Source organism: Pipistrellus kuhlii, unplaced genomic scaffold (genome assembly GCF_014108245.1).
Source record: "Pipistrellus kuhlii isolate mPipKuh1 unplaced genomic scaffold, mPipKuh1.p scaffold_m20_p_3, whole genome shotgun sequence".
Classification (NCBI taxonomy): Eukaryota; Metazoa; Chordata; class Mammalia; order Chiroptera; family Vespertilionidae; genus Pipistrellus; species Pipistrellus kuhlii.
In genome coordinates this window covers 42,933,834-42,954,501 of record NW_023425529.1, presented here as the reverse complement: position 1 = coordinate 42,954,501, position 20,668 = coordinate 42,933,834, and the positions used below count along the sequence as shown (strand labels likewise).

Genomic DNA, 20,668 nt, shown 5'->3' with positions numbered 1-20,668 from the left:
AGGGCTGTTGGGGGAAACCATGCCTGTAGGGGAGGACAGTTAGGGGTGAACAGGCCAGCAGGGAAGGGCAGTCAGGCGATGATCAGGCTGGCAGGGGAGTGGTTAGGGGTGATCAGGCTGGCAGGCAGAAGCAGTTAGGGGCAACAGGCAGGTGAGTGGTTGGGAGCCAGTAGTCCTGAATTGTGAGAGGGATGTCTGACTGCCTGTTTAGGCCGATTGAAGAGGGTGGGTATGAACAACAAATACAAATCTATCAACAAGTGAATCTAAAAAATCAAGTGAATAAAAAATCTGATGAACAGAATAAAGAGATGAATATAATAGAATCAGGGGCATAGAAAGGGAGTGGACTGACAATTCTCGGGGGAAAGGGGTGTGGCGGGTGCAGGAAGAGACTGGACAAAAATCTTACACCTATGGATGAGGACAGTGTTGGGGGGAGCGGGGCGGTGTTAAAGGCAGAAGGTAGATGGGAACCGGGTGGAGGGGACTATTGGGGGAAAAAAGAGAAACAACTGTAATAGACTGAACAATGAAGATTTATTAAATAATAAAAATTTAAAAAATTTAAATTGCTTTTAGTTTATCTCATAACAAAGATGTCTGTCCTACTTATAAATTCACCCCTTTGGTATTTTTAAAAATATATATATTTTATTGATTTTTTACAGAGAGGAAGAGAGAGGTATAGAGTTAGAAACATCGAGAGATCGATCAGCTGCCTCTTGCACATTCCCTACTGGGGATGTGCTCGCAACCAAGCACATGCCCTTGACCAGAATCAAACCCGAGACCTTTCAGTCCGCAGGCCAACGCTCTATCCACTGAGCCAAACCAGTTTCAGCACCCCTTTGGATAATAACTAGCCATGTAATCCTAGCAAGATATTTGTCCTCTTCAACTTTTACTTTCTTCATCTATAAAATTAATTAAAACTATAGCCTAACAGCTGGTCTTTTCAGATTTAAACATCCTCGCCTCCAATGAAATAACCCATTTGAACAAGAGGACAGGAGTTAAAGGACACTATGTAATTAAAACTCACTGTGCTTTTCTTCTCACATGTCCTAGCAATACTCAAATTTTGCAATAAATTGTTAGTGTACTACAAACTAAGTCATCTATAAAAGCACAAATAATATTTTGTTCATAAAGAAACTTTCATTCTAAAAATAATGAGAGATCTCATTTGAAACTTCATAGACATTAAGAATGTGTATATGTAGCCCTAGCCGCTTTGGCTCAGCGATAGAGCAATGACCTGTGGACTGAAGGGTCCGTGGTTTGATTCCAGACAAGGGCACATGCCTGGATTGTGGGCTCCATTCCCATTAGGGGGTGTGCAGGAGGCAGGTGTTTGATGATTCTCTCTCATCACTGATGTTGCTAACTCTCTCTCCCTCTCTGAAATCAATAAACATATATTAATGGGGTGGGGGGAGTGTATATATAGTAAAATTTTCCTAATACTTAAAGAAATGATCTTCCAATGCTTTAACCGTGTCAGCTAAAGTGAGTAAACAAATTGTGACCATGTGTATACTTCCAGAACCCACTAAAGATATTTTTTAATACCATAGGGCTTCTTTCTCCAGTGAAATATGTTTCCAAAAACCTTACAACAAAGGATTCAGTTTCTAGATGTCATCTTAGACAAACATACCCTATGTGATCTCTTTGCCAGAAAAGAATAAACTGTGGGAGAACAAGACCTGGCAAGAGAAATTACTGAAAAGAAATAATTTCATGAAAATAAACACAAAACCTAGGAGGCTCACAAAATAAGCAAACTAAAAAATAACAAATGTAAAACAATTAAATAATTCTAAACCTCTATATGAGCACTTTTTTCTCATACTCTGTCAAAAGCCATAATATATACCAAATTATTAAGATTATCAGTTAATACTTATATAAAGAATAATACTTGAGACATACCAATATTTTATGTGATAGCAAATCTATATACGTAAAAGGCTAATCGACAGGCCAATAGGTATGACGTGCACTGACCACCAGGGGACAGATGCTTAACACAGGAGCTACTGAGCGATAGCAACTTTGCAGAGTGCCCTCTCGCACTCCGGGACCTGTCAGGGCAGGTTGGACTGCCAGTTTTGGTCCGACCCCTGCAGCCCAGGCCGAGGGACCCTTCTCACTCTGCAGATGCCCTTCAAGCCCCAGCATGCCCCAGGTGTGGCCGCCAGGGAGGGACTACTAGCTATGTGCTTGCAGATAAAATATTGAACCTTATACGTCTTAATTTCCTAATTTTTAAGTAAATACAGTAACTATCAATCTTAAGGGTTGTGAAAATTAACTGATTAAAACATGTATAGCTCTTAAAACAGAGCTTTAACATTAAATGCCCAATAAATGTCATGTTATACACTGTAATTAGTGAAAATTGTTTCAAAAAGCTGATTATTAAAAATCCTAAGTAATTCATATTCCCAATATTACAATATTAATTCAGTTAACATTTCTATCCTAAAAAAAAAAAAAAAAAGCTCATCCTTCAAAATGTTACCAATTTTACATACTAAATGCCATTTAAAACTAGATTTTTATGTTACTACCATAAAATATTTTCTGCTCCCTTTATTTAAAAAAAATCAGTATGTACAATCTCAGTCCCAAGTTCCTTTTACAGACATTATCAACTCTGAGGTCAAAGTGTGTTTATAAATTCTAGATTAAATCATTCAGATATTTTGTACAAAACAAAAAAATTCCTTTCATCTGAATCTACAAATAAGCACTGCAATGAACACAGTAACTCTATAAGAACTACTGAGAATGGCTTAAATAAATTCCAGCCATGATTTTTTGTCTTACCGATTTTTTTGGAATGGTCGACCCATATTCATAGCAGCAGCAGTTGTTTTATAAGATCCTGGTGAACTAAAGCCATTCACAAAACTACTATTTGGAAAGGGAGCCTAAAAGAAAATTTTAATATTTAAAAACAGTTAATGGTAAAGGCAGCATCTGATGTGAAGGTCATAAGAAATTTCTGATGACTTAACCTAGCATCAATTTTTTCTAGAAGCTCAAAATAATATTAAACATTTTATTTTTTCACTTTTGCAGTACATTATAAAATAAGAAATCACTGGTCCATTACTTCATAAAGAACACTTTTGAGTAAATTTTACAAAACTAAACGCAATTTAAACCAATGGATTTATTCAGTCTCTAACTTTAATTCACTCAGCAAAATTTAAAGAATGAAATTATAGAAACAGTCATATGCATACATTTGCTATGAGATATTATATATCCTCATCATTACTTAAAAAGCAGAAAATAAACAACAAAACAAAAAAATGAACTTCCACTCTAGCTGATTTCCTCAAATTTCAGCTTGAGTGGAAATTATTATTCTGTAAAGATCTCACTTACCAGTGGTGTTTCAAAGTAAGGTGCAGGATTTGGAGACCAAGACTGAGGCACAATACTATAGATGGAGTACTGTTGGTGAGGACTATATACAGGCTGCATGAAGACTGGTGAGGCATACTGTGCTTGAGTTTGAATGGGCTGACTATACATACTAGAATCCATTAATCGAAAACCATTCTTAGCAAAAAACGTATTGATGGCTTTTATCCTTGCCTAGAAGAGGAACACATAATTACAAAGGACTAAGTATATATTTTTACAAATGTATTTAATTAAAAATTTTAACTTATTTTACATGACATTATTTCTGCATGTTGTAGAATCAGTAGGGCAAATGTAAAGAAAATGATAGATTTAATTAATTGAAACTTATGTATGGCAAATAAACAGAAGTCCAAACAATGAAACTAAATGCAACTTATCAAAGACAAGGGGGTTAATATTCCAAATACATAAATTCTAAAAATCGATTTAAAAGCCAACAATCCTATCTAAAAATGAATTAGAAAAATTAATAGTTCACAGGGAATAAAAGGGCAAATGACTCTGAAACATAAGAAAAAGATGCTAAACCTTGCTAAGAGAAATGCAATTAAAGTTGAATTAAATTTATGCAATTGGCCAAGTCCAAAACAGACAATCTAATACATTAATGATGGGCATGCAAAATAGCACAACTCTTATGAACACCAATCCCACTTCTAAAAATCTTTCCCAAAATACACTGACCAAAATATAGTTTAGTTTTTTGTTTTTTTTAAATTCCTGATTTTTAGAGAGAGAAAGTAATGGAGAGGGAGAGAGGTGGAGAAAGAAAGGGGGTGAGAAAGGGGGGGAGAGAGGGAGGGAGGGGGAGAGAGAGAGAGAGAACCCACACCTTTAGGATGACATGCTATTAATAAACAACTAAGCTACCAAACCAGGACCAAAACAGTTTTGTGTGGGTTTTTTTAAGGAAGCACATAGCTATTCTCTGACACTATTTATAATGTAGGGTTGGGGGTGGAGGACAGAATCTCTCCACCACACACAAACCAACCCAACACTCCATCGGTGGCTGAATGCACCAGGATACATACACACAACTGAGTAACATGCAGATATAAAAAGAACTGAGTAACTGCTCTAGATACTATCATGAAGTGATTCCTAGACAGATTAAAGGGAAAAAAGGCAAGGCAAGAAAAGTATGTATCATAAGCTATTCTTTAGCTAAGTCAGATGGAAATATGAAGACATACATACACATATACAGGGTGTCCCAAAAACTATACACACACTATGTCTAGATAAAATAACATTTTAAAAAATGAAATGTATTTTCATAAACACTGCCTTTTAAAAAATATGTATTTTTACTGATTTCAGAGAGGAAGGGAGAGGGAGAAAGACAAAAACATCAATGGCGAGAATCATTAATTGGCTGCCTCCTACATACCCGCTACTGGGGATCAAGCCCATAACCTAGGCATGTGTCCTGAGCAAGAATCGAACCATGACCTCCTGGTTCATAGGTAGACACTCAACCATTGAACAACACTGGCCGGGCAATACTCCCTTTATAATTATTCAAAGTGTGCATATATATTTTGGGATACCTTGTATATGTCTAAATATATAAAATATTTTGCTTTTAAACAATGCACATACTTAAAATCAAATAAAAAAATCAATTTGCAAAAGTTAAAAGCAGCCCGGAGCAGCCAGGCCCGGAGTGTTGTGGGGTTGAACCCTGGGTTCAAAATGAAAGGAAAGGCGCAATGCAGCCAATTCCGGTACCAGAGTATTATGTCCGTCATCACAATGGACTCAGAGAAGCTCCTGTGTCCCTTCACCCAAAAGGACTGAGAGTTGCCCAGATGACAGAAAAGTGGGAGAAGAAAACTGAAGGCTACTCAAGGGACTGAGGTGCCAACATGGAGTCATCTGAAGAAATTAAAGACTGAAGTGGAAGCTACTTCTTTAATCATGTTCCTGCTCATGCTAGCATCTGTTAGCTTCCAGTCTTCTGCAAAGTCTTGTGTAGCAAATCCAAGGACTCTGAGTAAATCTACTACACCAGCAACAAAAGAGATTCATTTAGTAGCTAAAAATATTAATATGTCCATAATTCTGATTTCTCATTTTGTTGTTTTTTTGCATTGGCATTGTTGTTATTACTTAATAGCCAGAGTTTTGCTCTTGACATTCAAGTTTTGAAAATAACATGTGGTTTAGTTTTTGCCTTGGCAACAACAAAACACACACACACACACACACACACACAACAAAAAAACTCTCTAAAGACCAGAATAAGCTGGTGAATATAATAGAATCAGGGGCAAAGAAAGGGAGTGGATTGATAATAATCAGGGGGAAAGGGGTGTGGGGGTGCAGAAAGAGACTGGATTAAAATCGTATAACCTATGGATGAGGACAATGGGGGGGGAGAGGGGTAAGGGCAGAGGGTGGGGCAGGAACCTGGTGGAAGGGAGCTATTGGAGGGAAGGGGGGAAGGAGAAACAAGTGTAATAATCTGAGCAATAAAAAATTAAAAAAAAAAAAAAGTTAAAAGCAAAGCAGCCAAAATGTGCATTTATTAATAATATAACACAGAGAAATCCTAAGTGGCTTTGAACCAAAATAAAAATCAATTCTGCCCTGGCCAGTTTGGCTCAATTGGTTGAGGGCTCAATCCCGGTAGGGGGCATGCAGAAGGCAGAGGATTGATGTTTCACTCTCACATCAATGCTTCTCTCCCTGTCCCTCTTTCCCTCTCTAAAAGTCAATTTAAAAAAAAAAAAAAAAATCAACTGTTATGAATGTTCCTTACGAATAACCCAAAAGGCAAAGTAAGGAAATTTTCTTAATATTCTCAGAATTATATTGTTATTCTGATACTTTGTATGTGACTATTGGATTCATCAAATCAATATGTTATTGGAGTCACAGATTTGATCTTCCCTTGGGAAAAAGGAGAAACAAATGTGAAGATGTAAAAACTATGCCACCCGAGTTCAAAGTGGAAGCATCAGTATAAAATCATGATGGAGTCCAGCTGGTGTGGATCAGTGGCTGAGCGTCGCCCTGTGAACCAGGAGGTTACAGGGTGATTCCCGGTCAGAGCACATGCTCAGGTTGCACTTCTGATCCCCAGGTAGGGGCTATGTAGGAGGCAGCCCATCAATGATTTGCTCTCACCATTGATGTTTCCATTTCTTCCTCTCCCTTCCTTTCTGAAATCAATAAAAATATATTTAAAAACAAAATAAAATAAAGACTATCTTTTAAAAAATCATGATATATTTTGTCTTAAAAAAAAAAAAAAAAAAAAAAAACAAAACATATATTTAGTCACAAATATCTTTAGACAAAACCAGTGAATACGAAGTATTATTTCCCCATAAAAGTAACATGGGGACTCCAGAGAGTTGTCTTGACACAAAAGACACAAAAGCCTCATATACCTTGTTGCACTAGGAAGCAAACAAGCCAATGAAAATTATTAGGGTCATAATAAGAGAACTCATAAAGTAAACTCAGAGGCCACACTACATCAGTGAGGACAATAAGCATACCAAGTATGTTTAAATCTCAAAAATAAAAAAATCTGAATGGTCATTTTTGAAAGTTTCCAGAGAATCAATACATTATTTTCAAAAACAGGTAAATAAAAGCTAGAACCAAGCATTTATCATGCACTTTGTCAATGAGCTGTACCTCAGGGCAATGAAGATGAGGGCAAGCTTCTCTTTATAGAAGTGTTTCAGCTAATAAATACAAAAAAGATTAACATGGAAATAGCACCACTCTTCAACCCTTAATGAATAGACTTCACCTCTGAGCATAGCAGCTAGCATAAGAGATTAATAAATACTTTATATGCATATGTTCTCTCTCTCCACTGCTCCAAAATCAAATCCTATTCTATTGAAGCCTCTAGATCTAGCTACCAATTTGCAGGAAATATAGGGGACAGAGAATCATGTTAAACTATACTCAAGATTATAGCTAGCTGCCGAAACCGGTTTGGCTCAGTGGTAGAGCGTCAGTCTGCGGACTGAAAGGTCCTGGGTTCGATTATGGTCAGGGGCATGTACGTTGGTTGCGGGCACATCCCCAGTAGGGGATGTGCAAGAGGCAGCTGGTCGATGTTTCTCTCTCATTGACGTTTCTAGCTCTCTATCTCTCTCCCTTCCTCTCTGTAAAAAAATCAATAAAATATATTAAAAAAAAAAAAAAAAAAAAAAAAAAAGATTATAGCTAGCCAATTCAAAGATGGACAAAGGACTTGAATAGACATTTCTCCAAAGAGAACATGTGAATGGCCAATAAACACAAAAACAGATCCTCAATTTCTCTGGTCATTCGTGAAATGCAAATCAAAACTACAATGAAATTCCATGTAATATATTCTTCATTTTTGACTGGTTCTTTTTTTCTTTTTTATCCTTGTTAAGTGGTGCATGACTGTATTTGCATGAATAGACAAAATGTTGACTAGTGGGGAAATGGCAGGCTAGCTTCCATTGAATCAATATTTGAGCAAGAAAGAGTGCTTGGACTCTGATGACAAGCAGTGGAGCGCTTAATAAAGGAGAGGTGGCTGATCTTACCTAAGTGAAAAAAACAATCAGTAGCTACCACTTCCATTTCTCAATGGCCTGTGTTCTGGAAGTGGCTGTCTGGTGGGAGGCAGATTATGTGATGATTTTGTCATTCAAATATGCTGGAGGTGACGCCTAAAACTTTAATCGGCCTAAAATAAGGAAATCTTACTCTTTACAAGAGCATGGATGGACCATGAGACCATTGTGCTAAATGAAGTAAGGCCAGTCAGAGAAAGACAAATACTATTACGATTTCATTTATATGTGGAGTCTAATGAACAAACCAGACTCAGAGACAGAGAACAGACTGATAACTGTCAGAGGAAAGGGGCTGGGCTGGGTATAAAAGGTAAAGGGATTAAGCAATAGACTCAGAAAACAGTATGGTGATTTCCAGAATGAAAGGGGAATTGAGGGAGGTAGAAAAGGGTAAAGGAAGAATAAATGGAGATGTTAGGAAACTTGGCATGGGTGGTGAACATACAATATAATATACAGATGATGTATTTTATAGAATTTTACTTCATGAAACCTATATAATTTTATTAACCAATGTCACCCCAATAAATTTAAAAAACTGATGAAGCAGAACCCTTCAATACTACCATTACCCTATTTGGAGCCAGACATTTATGGAAATCTTTGTCAGATCTCAGGCTGAATATAGATAGAGATAATGGAACAGATATTTCAGTGACCACAAGAAATATACACTTTGCAAAAGAACAACAACAACAACAACAAAAGTTTGGAAAAGTCACAGATAGGTGTTTAACAAGCAAAACATCAGTAATATCTGAGGAGTAGAAGAATCAGATTTCTAGAGTTAACATCTTATAATACTTAGAATATCCAGTTTTCAACAAAAAAATTACAAAACATACAAAGAAAGAAAAAACTATGGTGATTCACAGAGGGGAAAAAAGTTATAAAAACTATCCTGAGGAAATCCACACATTGGAATTACTGGTCAAATTTTACATCTGCTCAATGAGCTAATGAAAACTATGGACAAAACTAAGAGTAATTAGGGAAAAGATATACAAATAAAATGCTAAAAAGGAATCAGTAAGCATACCTTACAAGAAATGCTAATGAGACTTGTTCAGAAGTAATGGAGATATTAGGAAACTTGGCGTGGGTGGTGAACATACGATATAATATACAGATGATGTATTTTATAGAATTCTACTTCATGAAACCTATATAATTTTATTAACCAATGTCAGCCAGACAGTAACTCAAATCCATAAGAAGAAATAAGAAACATTACTAAGGATAATCACTTAGGTAAAGACAAAATAAAAGTTATTGTATTTCTGTTATGTAAGCCCTCTTTTTTCCTCATATGATTTAAAATGGAAATGAATAAGACAATATAAACGGATATCAATGGGCACAAATACATAAAGATGTGATCTGTGAAAGTAAAAAATATAAAGGGGGAGGAATAAAGTATAGGAGCCGAGTATTTGTACACTATTCAACTGATGTTATTAAAATTTTTAACTTAAAAATATACAGTTCATAAAAGGAGAAAAACAAAATTGGTACATTATAAAAGTTCAATTCAATTAAAACACTGGCAGTTAACTAAGTAATTGAGGATGGAAATGCCCAGAAAACAAATACCTAGATAGCAGAAGTATCTCTCCTGATTAGTAATTACTTTACATGTAAACAGCTTAAACTCTACTAAAAGGCAGAGACTGGCAGGTTGAATTTTAAAAAAGAATCCATCTATGTACTATCATAGATTCATTTTAGATTCAGAGACATTGAAAGCAACAAAATGCAAGCAAAAAAAAATGCAAGCAAATAGTAACCAAAATACAGCTAAGATGGCTTTATTATCATGCAAGATATACTAAGTCAAAAAAGGTTCCAAGAGAGAAAGGATATTATATATTGATAAAAGGTTCAATTAAGCAAAAAGAGAAAACAATTGCAAATATATATATATATATATATATATATATATATATATCTACCAAAAGAGTCTTTACATACATAAAGCAAACACTGCCAGAATTGAAAGAACACTGTTCTACAATAGAGGCTTTATTAACCAACTTTCAATAATGAATAATCAGAAGAGCAATAATTAGAGATCTTCAACATTATAACCAAATGGATCTAAAAGATACTACATCAAACTCAAGAATACACTTTTTTTTTAAAGTGTATGCAGTACATTATTCTCTCTGAAATCAGTAAAAATATATTTTTTAAAAAGAGGAAAAGATAACTCATAAAATGGGTGAAAATATTTGCAAATCATGTATCTGATAAGGGAATAATATCTAGAATATATCAAGAACTCCTACAACTCAAAACAAACAACCCAACTTTCTTACTATTTTTTTAAAAATATATTTTATTGATTTTTTACAGGGAGGAAGAGAGAGGGATAAGAGAGTTAGAAACATCGATGAGCCGAAACCAGTTTGGCTTAATGGATAGAGCGTCGGCTTGGGGACTGAAGGGTCCCGGGTTCGATTCCGGTCAAGGGCATGTGCCTTGGTTGCGGGCATATCCCCAGTGGGGGGGGGGGGGGGGGGCGTGCAGGAGGCAGCTGATCAATGTTTCTAACTCTCTCTCTCCCTTCCTCTCTGTACAAAATCAATAATATATATTTAAAAAAAGAAAGAAACATCGATGAGAGAGAATCATCGATCAGCTGCCTCTTGCTATGATGTGCACTGGTCATCATAAGGCAGATGCTCCAACCAGTAGGTAGGTTGCTGCTGGGGTCTGGCCAATCAGGACTGAACAAGATGGGCCAGATGGTCCCTCTCTGGCTGGCCAGCCTCCCGCATCCCTCCCTGGCTTTAATCATGCACCAATGGGGTCCCTCGGGCTGGCCTGCGCCCTCTTACACTCCAGGCCCCCTTGGGGATGCCCGAGAGCTGGTTTTGGCCTGATCCCACAGGCCAGGCTGAGGGACCCCACAGGTGCATGAATACGTATACCAGGCCTCTAGTTATTTATAAACAAACGAGAGGCCCGATGCACAAAAATGCAGGCAAGAGTAGGCCTTTCTTCCCCTAGTTGCTGGCACCGGCTTCCCTCCGGCACCTGGGACCCGGGCTGGCCTTGCCTCCAGCTCAGCTTTGTCAGGAAGGACGTCTGGAATGATGTCCAGAAGATGTTTGGTTTAATTAGCCTATTACCTTCCTATTAATATTTATAAACAAGTTAAATGTTTATAAATGGAGAAAAATGGATAAATCATGATGTGCATGAACAAAGTAGTGTATATACTCAAAACAATAGTGAATGAAGAGATGCTGATGCTCTATTATGTGAAAGAAGTAGATGAGTGTCTATTGTACATTCCCATTTATATAAAGAGAAAAAAACTGCTCTCTTGTCACCTCTGGTGAAAAGGACTAAAGGGACTTAATTATTTAATATTGACTTTCTTAAGATTGAAATTATGAAATAATAAAATATACAACAGAAATATAAGAAAATATTTTCTATTGAAATATCATCTATATGATACCCAGATAAAATTTAATATTCCTAGTTACCAAAGCCAACTGAAATGAGACAAAGCACTGCCTCTTAATGAAATTATCAATATATGCAGAAATAGATGGACAAACATTATTCATTTTGTCTCTTTGTACTCTATGACAGCGTTTTTCAACCGCTGTTCCGCGGCACATGTTGCCTGGTGTGCCGTAGGTGCAGACAAGACAAGAATTTTATAATTTTTCACTATTTTGTTTACTTAATATTTCATAATAAAGTAATTATAAAATACTTTCTTTGTGTTTATTTGATTCCTATTCAAGAGAATTACTTTATATATAGTCAATATAGGCACAGAGTTAAATTTTTTAACATTTTCTAATGGTGGTGTGCCTCGTGATTTTTTTCATGAAACAAGTGTGCCTTTGCCCAAAAAAGGTTGAAAAACACTGCTCTATGATCATTGCTTTTGAATCACAGGACTTCAGAAATGAAAAGCATAAGCATTTCAAAGTAAACCAAGACCTCAGAAGTAACTTGACACTCCCAAGATCAAAGAGCTTAAAACTGAAAACAACATTAAGGGCTGTCATATAGGGCTGTCATAAAGGATCCTGCACCTGTCTTTCTAGGGGCTAGGTTGATTTTAATGAATGATATGAAAATTAATGAGAATGCATGAATCTCTTAGAAAGAACACTGCTGTGATGACTAATCAAAAGAACCATAATCACCAAATGGCAGGGGGAAAAGAAAAATACTTTATAATAAAATATGTATACATTTTCCACTACACTTGAAATCTTAGGAAAGTAGTAAGTTATAAAAATTAGAGTAAGGATCAAAATACTATTTATAGATTATATAATCTATAAATATATTATATAATATATATTTATAGATTATATATATTATATATTTATAGACAGATAATCTGTCAGACAGATAATCCAAAGAGCCAACAAACCACTAGATGTAATAATAAAGGAGTTAGGCAAGGTTGCTACATATAATAATGTGGTGTTTATTTTTTAATCACTAAGACACAATGGAGAGGGAGGAAAAGTGACAAAAATTATTTTAAGGAACTAATTAAAAAACATAATAGACCTGAATGAACAGAGAAATATTCTCACTACAAAGAGAGATCAGGCCAGGCTGAGGGACCCCCCCCCCCCACCACCTTCAGTGCATGAATTTTCATGCACCAGGCCTCTAGTGGTTTCAAGACAATCCTAAAAAATAACAATAAGAAGGGATAACTTGCATAAGGAAATAAGGCTACCTAAAACTATGATAATTAAAACAGAAATGTTGGTTCAGTAGAGAGTGGCAGAATAGAGTACCTGAACCAGATATGACACATGCAAGATTATACATAATTTGTAGGACAGACCACTCAACAAGTAACTGTTGAGATTGACTTTCCTTTTATATTTTTAGAGAAAAAAATTAAATTAGACCACCTTATATTGTAACAAATTAATTTCAGATGTTTCTAAGTCATAACTCCAATATATAAAATTTAAAAGCTATTAGGAGACCCAAAAGAAAATCTTTACAGCCTCAACCAGGGAAAGGAGATAATATTGAGAAGAGCCTTAGAGGCAGAGGAAATAAGATGACAACTGGCAAAGAGCTTTATCTGTAATATAAAAAGTAATAATAGCACCTTCCATATAGCAATGAGATTTACATATGTCAAGTTCTTAGAATAGTGTCTGACATATAAGATTATCTAATAAGAGTAATCTGAAAATTGACCATACCTCCGTCACACCCACAAGCCATGGCCACAGATCTAGGATTACCTTATCTAACTAAAACTTCATTACTGTATGAAGTTATGCTTTAGAAAAGAATTGCTGTATATAAAATGTTTCAATGTCCCATAACTAATTTTCTGAAGTAACATGTCACATAAGTCAAAAAATTTTTAAATATCATTATAGGTTTTAGAAAATATTATCCATTTGTGTTTTTAAAATCCTCAAATCTTCCTTGTTAGATGCTAGTATTAATTACAAATGTTTCTTACCATGATTGGCTTGCCCTGAAATGTTTTAACTTCTTCTCTCAAATATTTAAAAGCCTGTTAACAAAACAGAAAGGAACTTTCATCAGCATTCAAACATTTCATTAAGGCCATCTTTATTCTATCCTGAGTTTGGTATTAGCAACTATCTCTAAACAATAAAAGAATAATGAATGTGATCCCATTATACAGGTGATATGGAATGAAAAAGAAAAAATTTAAGGTCTCAGCTATAGTTCGTATTTACAGTAGATGAGCTACTATGGATTACTGCAGATAAAATGCACACAATTCAAAACAGACCCAAAATGTCACTAATTTAAAAAAGTGTATATATATTTATATTGATTTCAGAGAATAAGAGAGAGGGAGAGAGGTAATAGAAACATCAATGATGAAGAAAGAATGATGAAGAGAGAATCACTGATCACGTGCTTCCTGCACATCCCTAATGTGTCCTTACAGGGAATCCAACCTGAACCTCCTGGTTCGTAGATTACACTCAACCACTGAGCCATGCTTGCTTGGGCAACATATTTTTTAAATGGTTCAATAAGACAGCTTTCCAAGGTAAAAAAAAAAAAAAAAAAAAAAAAAAAAGCCTTTGCCTGTTTGGCTCAGTGGATAGAGCATTGGCCTGTGAACTGAAGGGTGTTGGGTTTGATTCCAGTCCAGGGCTAGTACCTCAGTGACAGGCTTGATTGCAGCCCCAATCAGAGCATGTGCAGGAAGCAACTAATTAATGTCTCTCTCACACAGATGTTTCTTTCTCTCTGTCTCTCCCGTTTCATTCCACTCTCTTAAAAAAAGAAGGAAAAAAAAAAAATATCAACAGAAAAATATCCTTGGGCGAGGATTAATAGAAAAAGACATGCCAAGACCAGTTTGGCTCAATGGATAGAGCGTCGGCTTCGGGACTGAAGGGACCCGGGTTCGATTCCGGTCAAGGACATGTACCTTGGTTGCGGGCATATCCCCACTGGGGGGTGTGCAAGAGGCAGCTGATCGATGACTCTCTCTCATCGATGTTTCTAACTCTCTATCTCCCTTCCTCTCTGTACAAAATCAATAAAATATATTTAAAAAATAAAAAGACAAAGAAGTAACACACACAGATACACACACACACACACACAAACAACAACAAAAATAACAGCAACCCTGAAACCAAAAACAGAAACAACAAAAACCAATAAGAGGTTTTAAAATGCTATTAGACATGTTTCTGTTTCAAAGAAATAATACTTTTAAGTAGGACAACATTATGTGTAAAATCATAGTATCACAATTTCAAGAATCAGAAAGTTAACATATTTACTGTAGGCCTACTATGTAGTAGAAACACTAACTACTAATATGTGATTTCCAAACTCCCATGTTAATTTTTTTGATAGAAATTAACTTCTCAAATTAAAACAGATGATCAAAAATAAAACCATTAATCAGCAAAACCAAAAAGATGAAGAAGTTGCTCAAGAGTCTTTATAAACAGTGCTGTAAGCATATATTTTCTCAATTAAAATATACCACTTCTTTTTATCACTAGGACTGAAATTAGAAGAAAAGTTTTATTCTCACCTGTTGTGCATCTGTGTCAGACTGGAAAGTGATATACCAATTGCTATTGTGTGCAAACTCACAGCTTATCACCTTGGGGCAATTTTCATTCTTGAACAAAGCTTTCACTTCCTAAAAAAATAAATAAAATAAAAAATCGAAACTTTAGCTAATTCTAAAAAAAATCAATAATAGGTATTTCTTTTCCTTACTTTTGGTCTTTTCTATTTCTTTACTTGTTAACTGTTTTATGGCTTCTACCATTTTTCTATTGAGAGCAGATTTTATTCAGAAAGAAAAACATGTATAGTTATAGCATAAATATTGCATATGGTTTAGAAATGGAGCCATACTTTATAATAAAAACTGAAGTATTTCAACTCCTAGTGGCAAGCTAAATTTTTCTTACAGAAAAATCATCATGCCACAAAAAATAAAAAATGGAAAGAAAGGAAATGTATGTCCTCCTTTAACATTTTCTAGGTGCTAAGTATACTGGAACCTCAGTTCTTTAATTCACTCAGTGAGGCTGCTCGAGGAGCAATTTGTTTAAAAATTAAAATCATGTTTTCATATTAGAAATAATTTAAATTGAATTAATCTGTTTCAGTTATTGTTTTTACCTTTCTTAAATACTAGTGGCCCAGTGCACAAAATTAGTGTACATTAAAAGGGAATTAATTAGAGGAAATACTTTAATATTGCTATTTACTCTTTCTCTATTATAGAAATGTCAGAGAGAAAATTAGTAAAATGTATATGAAAATCTCCCTCTTGTCAAGAGTCTGGGGCGTGCCACAGGGCCCAGAGTCAAAGTCCCCACCCACCAGCTCCATGCACTTGGAAAATGCAGAAGACCCAGACCTGGCAAGCCCCACCCTCATCAAGCCCTGCCTAGCAGGGGGGAGGGCGCAGCCTCAAGTCCCCTGGCCTGGCGCCAGGGTTAGGGGTGCAGCCTGAGGTCCCCCGGCCCTGCCCTGCGCCATAAAGTCTCAGGTCCCTGCTGATCGATCACTATGGCATCACAGCATGACAATTATTCGCATATTAGCCTTTTATTATTATGAATAGTACATCTAATATAAGCTAACTTTTCATGTATCACCGCTATTCCTTTACTCAAATCAACAATTTTTCTACTTATTTAATTGTCTGATTATTGTTTTGTGTGCAGTTTCACACCCTTACAGTAACATTAGCACTCTTGATGGCCTCTAAATGTTTAAAAGTTGTGCTAATCTTCAATTTCCCCAGCAACAAAAGCATTCTCCCCTTTGTCTGTTGCCTGAGAGAGATTTTTTTGTCATGGTGAAGTATCAGTATGAATGGAACCAGGACTTTGATTCATATCTTGGTGCTCGCTCAATCACTGAGCAACACTGGCAGGACCCATATCTCATTTTAATCTGAATTTTAGTTTTTAGGGCCTAGGTTGACATTCTCTGGCTATTTTAGTAATCTGTACTTGCTCTCTCTCTCTTTTTTTTTTAATGTATTTTTATTGATTTCAGAAAGAGAGGAGAGAAAGAGAAACATCAATGGTGAGAGAGATTCATTATCAGCAACCTCCCACATACCCCACACTAGGAATGGAGCCTACAACCCAGACATGTGCCCAGACCTCCTGGTTCACATGGCAATGCTCAACCCTGAGTCACGCCAGCCGGATATGCCGTATTTTTCGGATCATAAGACGCACTTTTTTCCCCCAGAAGTGGGGGGAAAAAGTCCCTGCGTCTTATGGTCCAAATATAGCCTACACATATACTTTAAAAAAAAGTTTTTTTACTTGCCTGGCTCTGTGTGGTCTCTGTGTGCTTGCCCGGCTCTAAAATGGTTCTAAATGCTGCTGTTTACTTTACAGGGTTGATTACATGTGTTTATGACTGTGATGTTGGGTTTTAATGCACATTAAATATTTTAGGACACTATTTGTTTCAGAATCTTTTTTTCTTCATTTCCCTTCTCTAAAAACTGGTGCGTCTTATGGTCCGGAGCGTCTTATGGTCCAAAAAATACGGTACTTTATTTTAAGGAACAGTATGTTGCTGCCTTGTTCCTTTTATTTAATGTTTTCCATGTGTTGACTTCTAGTGATAATAATAAAGATGGCATGGCTCAGGGTTGAGCATGGTCCTATGAACCAGAAAGTCATGGTTCAATTCCCAATAGGGGCTTGCAGGAGGCAGGCAATCAATGATTCTCTCATCATTGATTTTCTCTCTCTCTCTCTCTCTCTCTCCTTTCTATCTCTTTCTCCCTCCCCCTTTCTCTCAGAAATCAACAAAAGTTTCCAAAAGCACCTGTTTATATTTTAATTGCCATTTAGTCAAATAAATATATTAAAAGTTTCAGTCTCCGATAATTAGAACATACAATCGTATCTTCTTCCTCCCTCTTCCCCATTCTTCAAAAATTTCGGTTTACTAAACAAGTTAGTATTTATCCTATTCACAGAAACTGATATGAAGACACTGACACACTTTGCTTGTTTATTTTAACTCCTCTAACTTAAAAGGTAAAGAATACTTAGCTTTAACAATTCTTAATAATTTACCTCTATTGGTGTTGTTTCAGGAATCTCTCTTAGAATCACGATACAACGCTTATGACTTGGTCTCACTTTCTCACCCTTCTCATCAACTTGTACCATGGGAGAAGCTGAAATTTTAAAAAAGATGTCATTCAAAAGTGACAATTAGACAGTAATGCCATTAAAAACAAGCTATTCATTTCTATTTCCAACTAATTAGCAGAAGTTATTATCCCAAAGAAATTAAGTTGTAAAATCAAAGAGTAAAGTTATAATAAAATATTTTGAGATTATACAAAGAACATTGTCAAATATTATTCTTGAACAAAATCAGAGTACCTACTTTCTGACTTGCCACTGTGTTGTGGTTGGGGGGGAAAAGCCTTCAAGGAACATGCAACACATATATAATAAGGCAATTTCTCCATATAAATTTACCACATTATTTATTCCCTATTTGGGGGAATGCAGTAAGTCTTAATATGTTAAGAAACTCTTCTTAAAATTACAGTCTAGTTTGAGTGGTTTGGCTCAATGGATAGAACTCAGCCTATGGACTGAAGAGTTCCAGGTTCAATTCCAGATAAGGGCACATGCCCAGGTTGTGAGCTTGATCCCCGGTAGGGTCTGTGCAGTAGGCAGCCCATCAATGATTCTCATCATTGATGTTTCTATCTCTCTTTCTCCCTCACCTCTCCTTTGTGAAATCATTATATATATATATATATATATATATATATATATATATATATATATATATATAGAGAGAGAGAGAGAGAGAGAGAGAGAGATACCAAGAATTACATACAGATTGTTTCATTTTAAGAAATGATGTCTACAAACCAGAGATTATTTCACAAAATGTATTGTCTATTATTGCACTTGCTATATTTAACTTTTAAACATTTCCAGCAACATATTTCATTAAAAAAAAATTAAGATCTGCCTTTATTCAGTCTAGTATTTAGCAAAAACCACATAAGACAGGTTACCAAGAAATACTTACAAGATACAAACATCACTAAAAATTCTTAGAACCTCGAACAAAATATAAATTCCTTGCCAAATTTTAGAGCAGTGTTTGTCAAACTGTAGGTTACAACTCTTTAATAGGTTGTGAATCAGTTTAGACTAAAAAAAATGAGCTGTTGTAAGCATTTAGTATTAATCTGTGTAGCATTTGTTGTGTATGAGTATGTGATATATGTAAAATGTACTACATGGGTTCAAAAGTTTGAAATAGATTGCTTTAAAGAGTGTGAAAATGATACATAAAACTTTCTAATAGCCCAGAAAACTGAGATTTAATTGCTTATATGTGTAACTGGGTATCAAGATTAACAATGAAGGTATAAAACTGATAGAGAAGCTATATATCAGTCAGTAAAGATAAATGACTGGAATACAGTAATAAAAAATAGGAACTTAAAAACAATTCTGTCGAATAGAAATGAAAAGAACATTTAATTTTTTTACTTAAAGAGTGAGTTAAAAGGTATGCTTTACATACATCTCAATACTTCAAGAATTAGATCCGGGTCTGTGGTTAACTTTTTTATTGCTTCCATGTTGGCAACTGTCCAAATTGGAACGAACTGATCACTATCCATTTGAGATATCAGGTAAAGATCCTTAGACAAATTCTCTCTGGGGGAAAAAAATAAACATAAGCAACAGTCCTACAAAACAAACAGTTCCTTAAAGTTCCTAAAGAGATGCCGTATTCACTTTTGTCACTAAGAAAATAAAATTATGCTACAGAAATAACACAATTATAAAAATATATAATATACAATAGATGTGCTCTAACAACTTCCAGAAAGATTCTGAATCTCCAAATACATTGGGACCAATAGTTTATTGTTGCCCTTTTTATTGAATTTATTCAGATGACATCCTAATTAAAAGCAGCAAGAGAAAATATTAAAAGCAGCAAGAGAAAAAGTTAATTGCCTACAAGGGAGCACAATTGTCAGCTGATTTCTCAACAGAAACTATGCAGGCCAGACGGAAGTGGCAAGAAATATTCAAAGTAATGAATAGCAAGAACCTACAACCAAGATTACTCTACCCAGCAAAGTTATCATTCAGAATGTAAGGTCAGCTAAAGAGCTTCATAGATAAGAAAAAACTAAAGGAGTTCACCACCACCAAACCAGTATTATATCATATGAAATACTGAAACTTATTCTTTAAAAAGAGGAATAAGAAAAAAGTAAAGATAAAAATTATGAACAGCAAATACATATCTATCAACAAGTGAACAGAAAAACCAAGTGAATTAAAAATCCGAGGAATAGAATAAATAGATGAATATAACAGAATCAGGGGCATAGAAAGCGAGTGGACTGACAATTCTCAAGGGGAAAGAGGTATGAGAGGTGCAGGAAGAGACTGGACAATAATGTACACCTACGGATGAGGACAGTGTGGAGGAGGTAAGGACAGAGGGTGGGGTGGGAACCAGGTGGAGGGGAGCTATGGGGGCAAAAAGGAGAAACTATTGTAATAATCTGAACAATAAAGATCAGGCAGGCAGGCGAGCAGCTAGGAGCCAACAGTCCCAGATTACAAGAGGGATGTCCTATCACTGATAAACTGGCAGCTGGACATTACTCAAGGAATCCCTGATTGGAGAGGGTGCAGGTTGGGCTGAGGGGACACCCCCTCCTTGCACCAATTTTGTGCACCAGGCCACTAGTTGGTTAATAAAATTGTACAGGTTTCAGGTGTACAATTCTATAATACATCATCTGTATATTGTATTGTGAGTTCATCACTGCAAGCCAAGTCTCCTTCCATCACTATTTATGCCCCCTATACTTTTTTCTACCACCCCTCACCCCTTCCTTTCCCTCTTATAATCACCATACTATTTATTGTCTGTATCGCTGAGTTATTTTCTTTGTTTTGTTTTTTGCTTAATCCCTTCAATTTTGGGCCCAACAGTTTTGAATAAGGAATTTTATGAAATTATATTAATATGAAGAGGCTTTAGTATTAAATTTAAAAGTATGTCACAAAGTATTAAATAAAAGTGTAGTTCCATCTTATAAACACTTTATCACT

The 20,668-nt window shown here is 35.6% G+C and overlaps 1 protein-coding gene across 9 annotated transcripts in view; it reads right to left on the bottom strand.

The window, feature by feature from the left end:
- LARP4 (La ribonucleoprotein 4) overlaps positions 1–20,668 on the bottom strand; it is a 61,682-nt gene that overhangs the window by 15,884 nt on the left and 25,130 nt on the right. For 8 of the 9 annotated variants that reach the window (XM_045587977.1, XM_045587979.1, XM_036456028.2 and 5 more), the window contains 6 exons: positions 19,110–19,246; positions 17,624–17,727; positions 15,088–15,198; positions 13,513–13,566; positions 3,406–3,618; positions 2,839–2,942 (listed from right to left, as the gene is read on the bottom strand). In XM_045587977.1, the coding sequence (XP_045443933.1) occupies positions 2,839–2,942; positions 3,406–3,618; positions 13,513–13,566; positions 15,088–15,198; positions 17,624–17,727; positions 19,110–19,246 (723 nt within the window). The remainder of the gene's footprint in view (positions 1–2,838; positions 2,943–3,405; positions 3,619–13,512; positions 13,567–15,087; positions 15,199–17,623; positions 17,728–19,109; positions 19,247–20,668) is intronic. The other variant, XM_045587976.1, reaches the window with a different exon arrangement.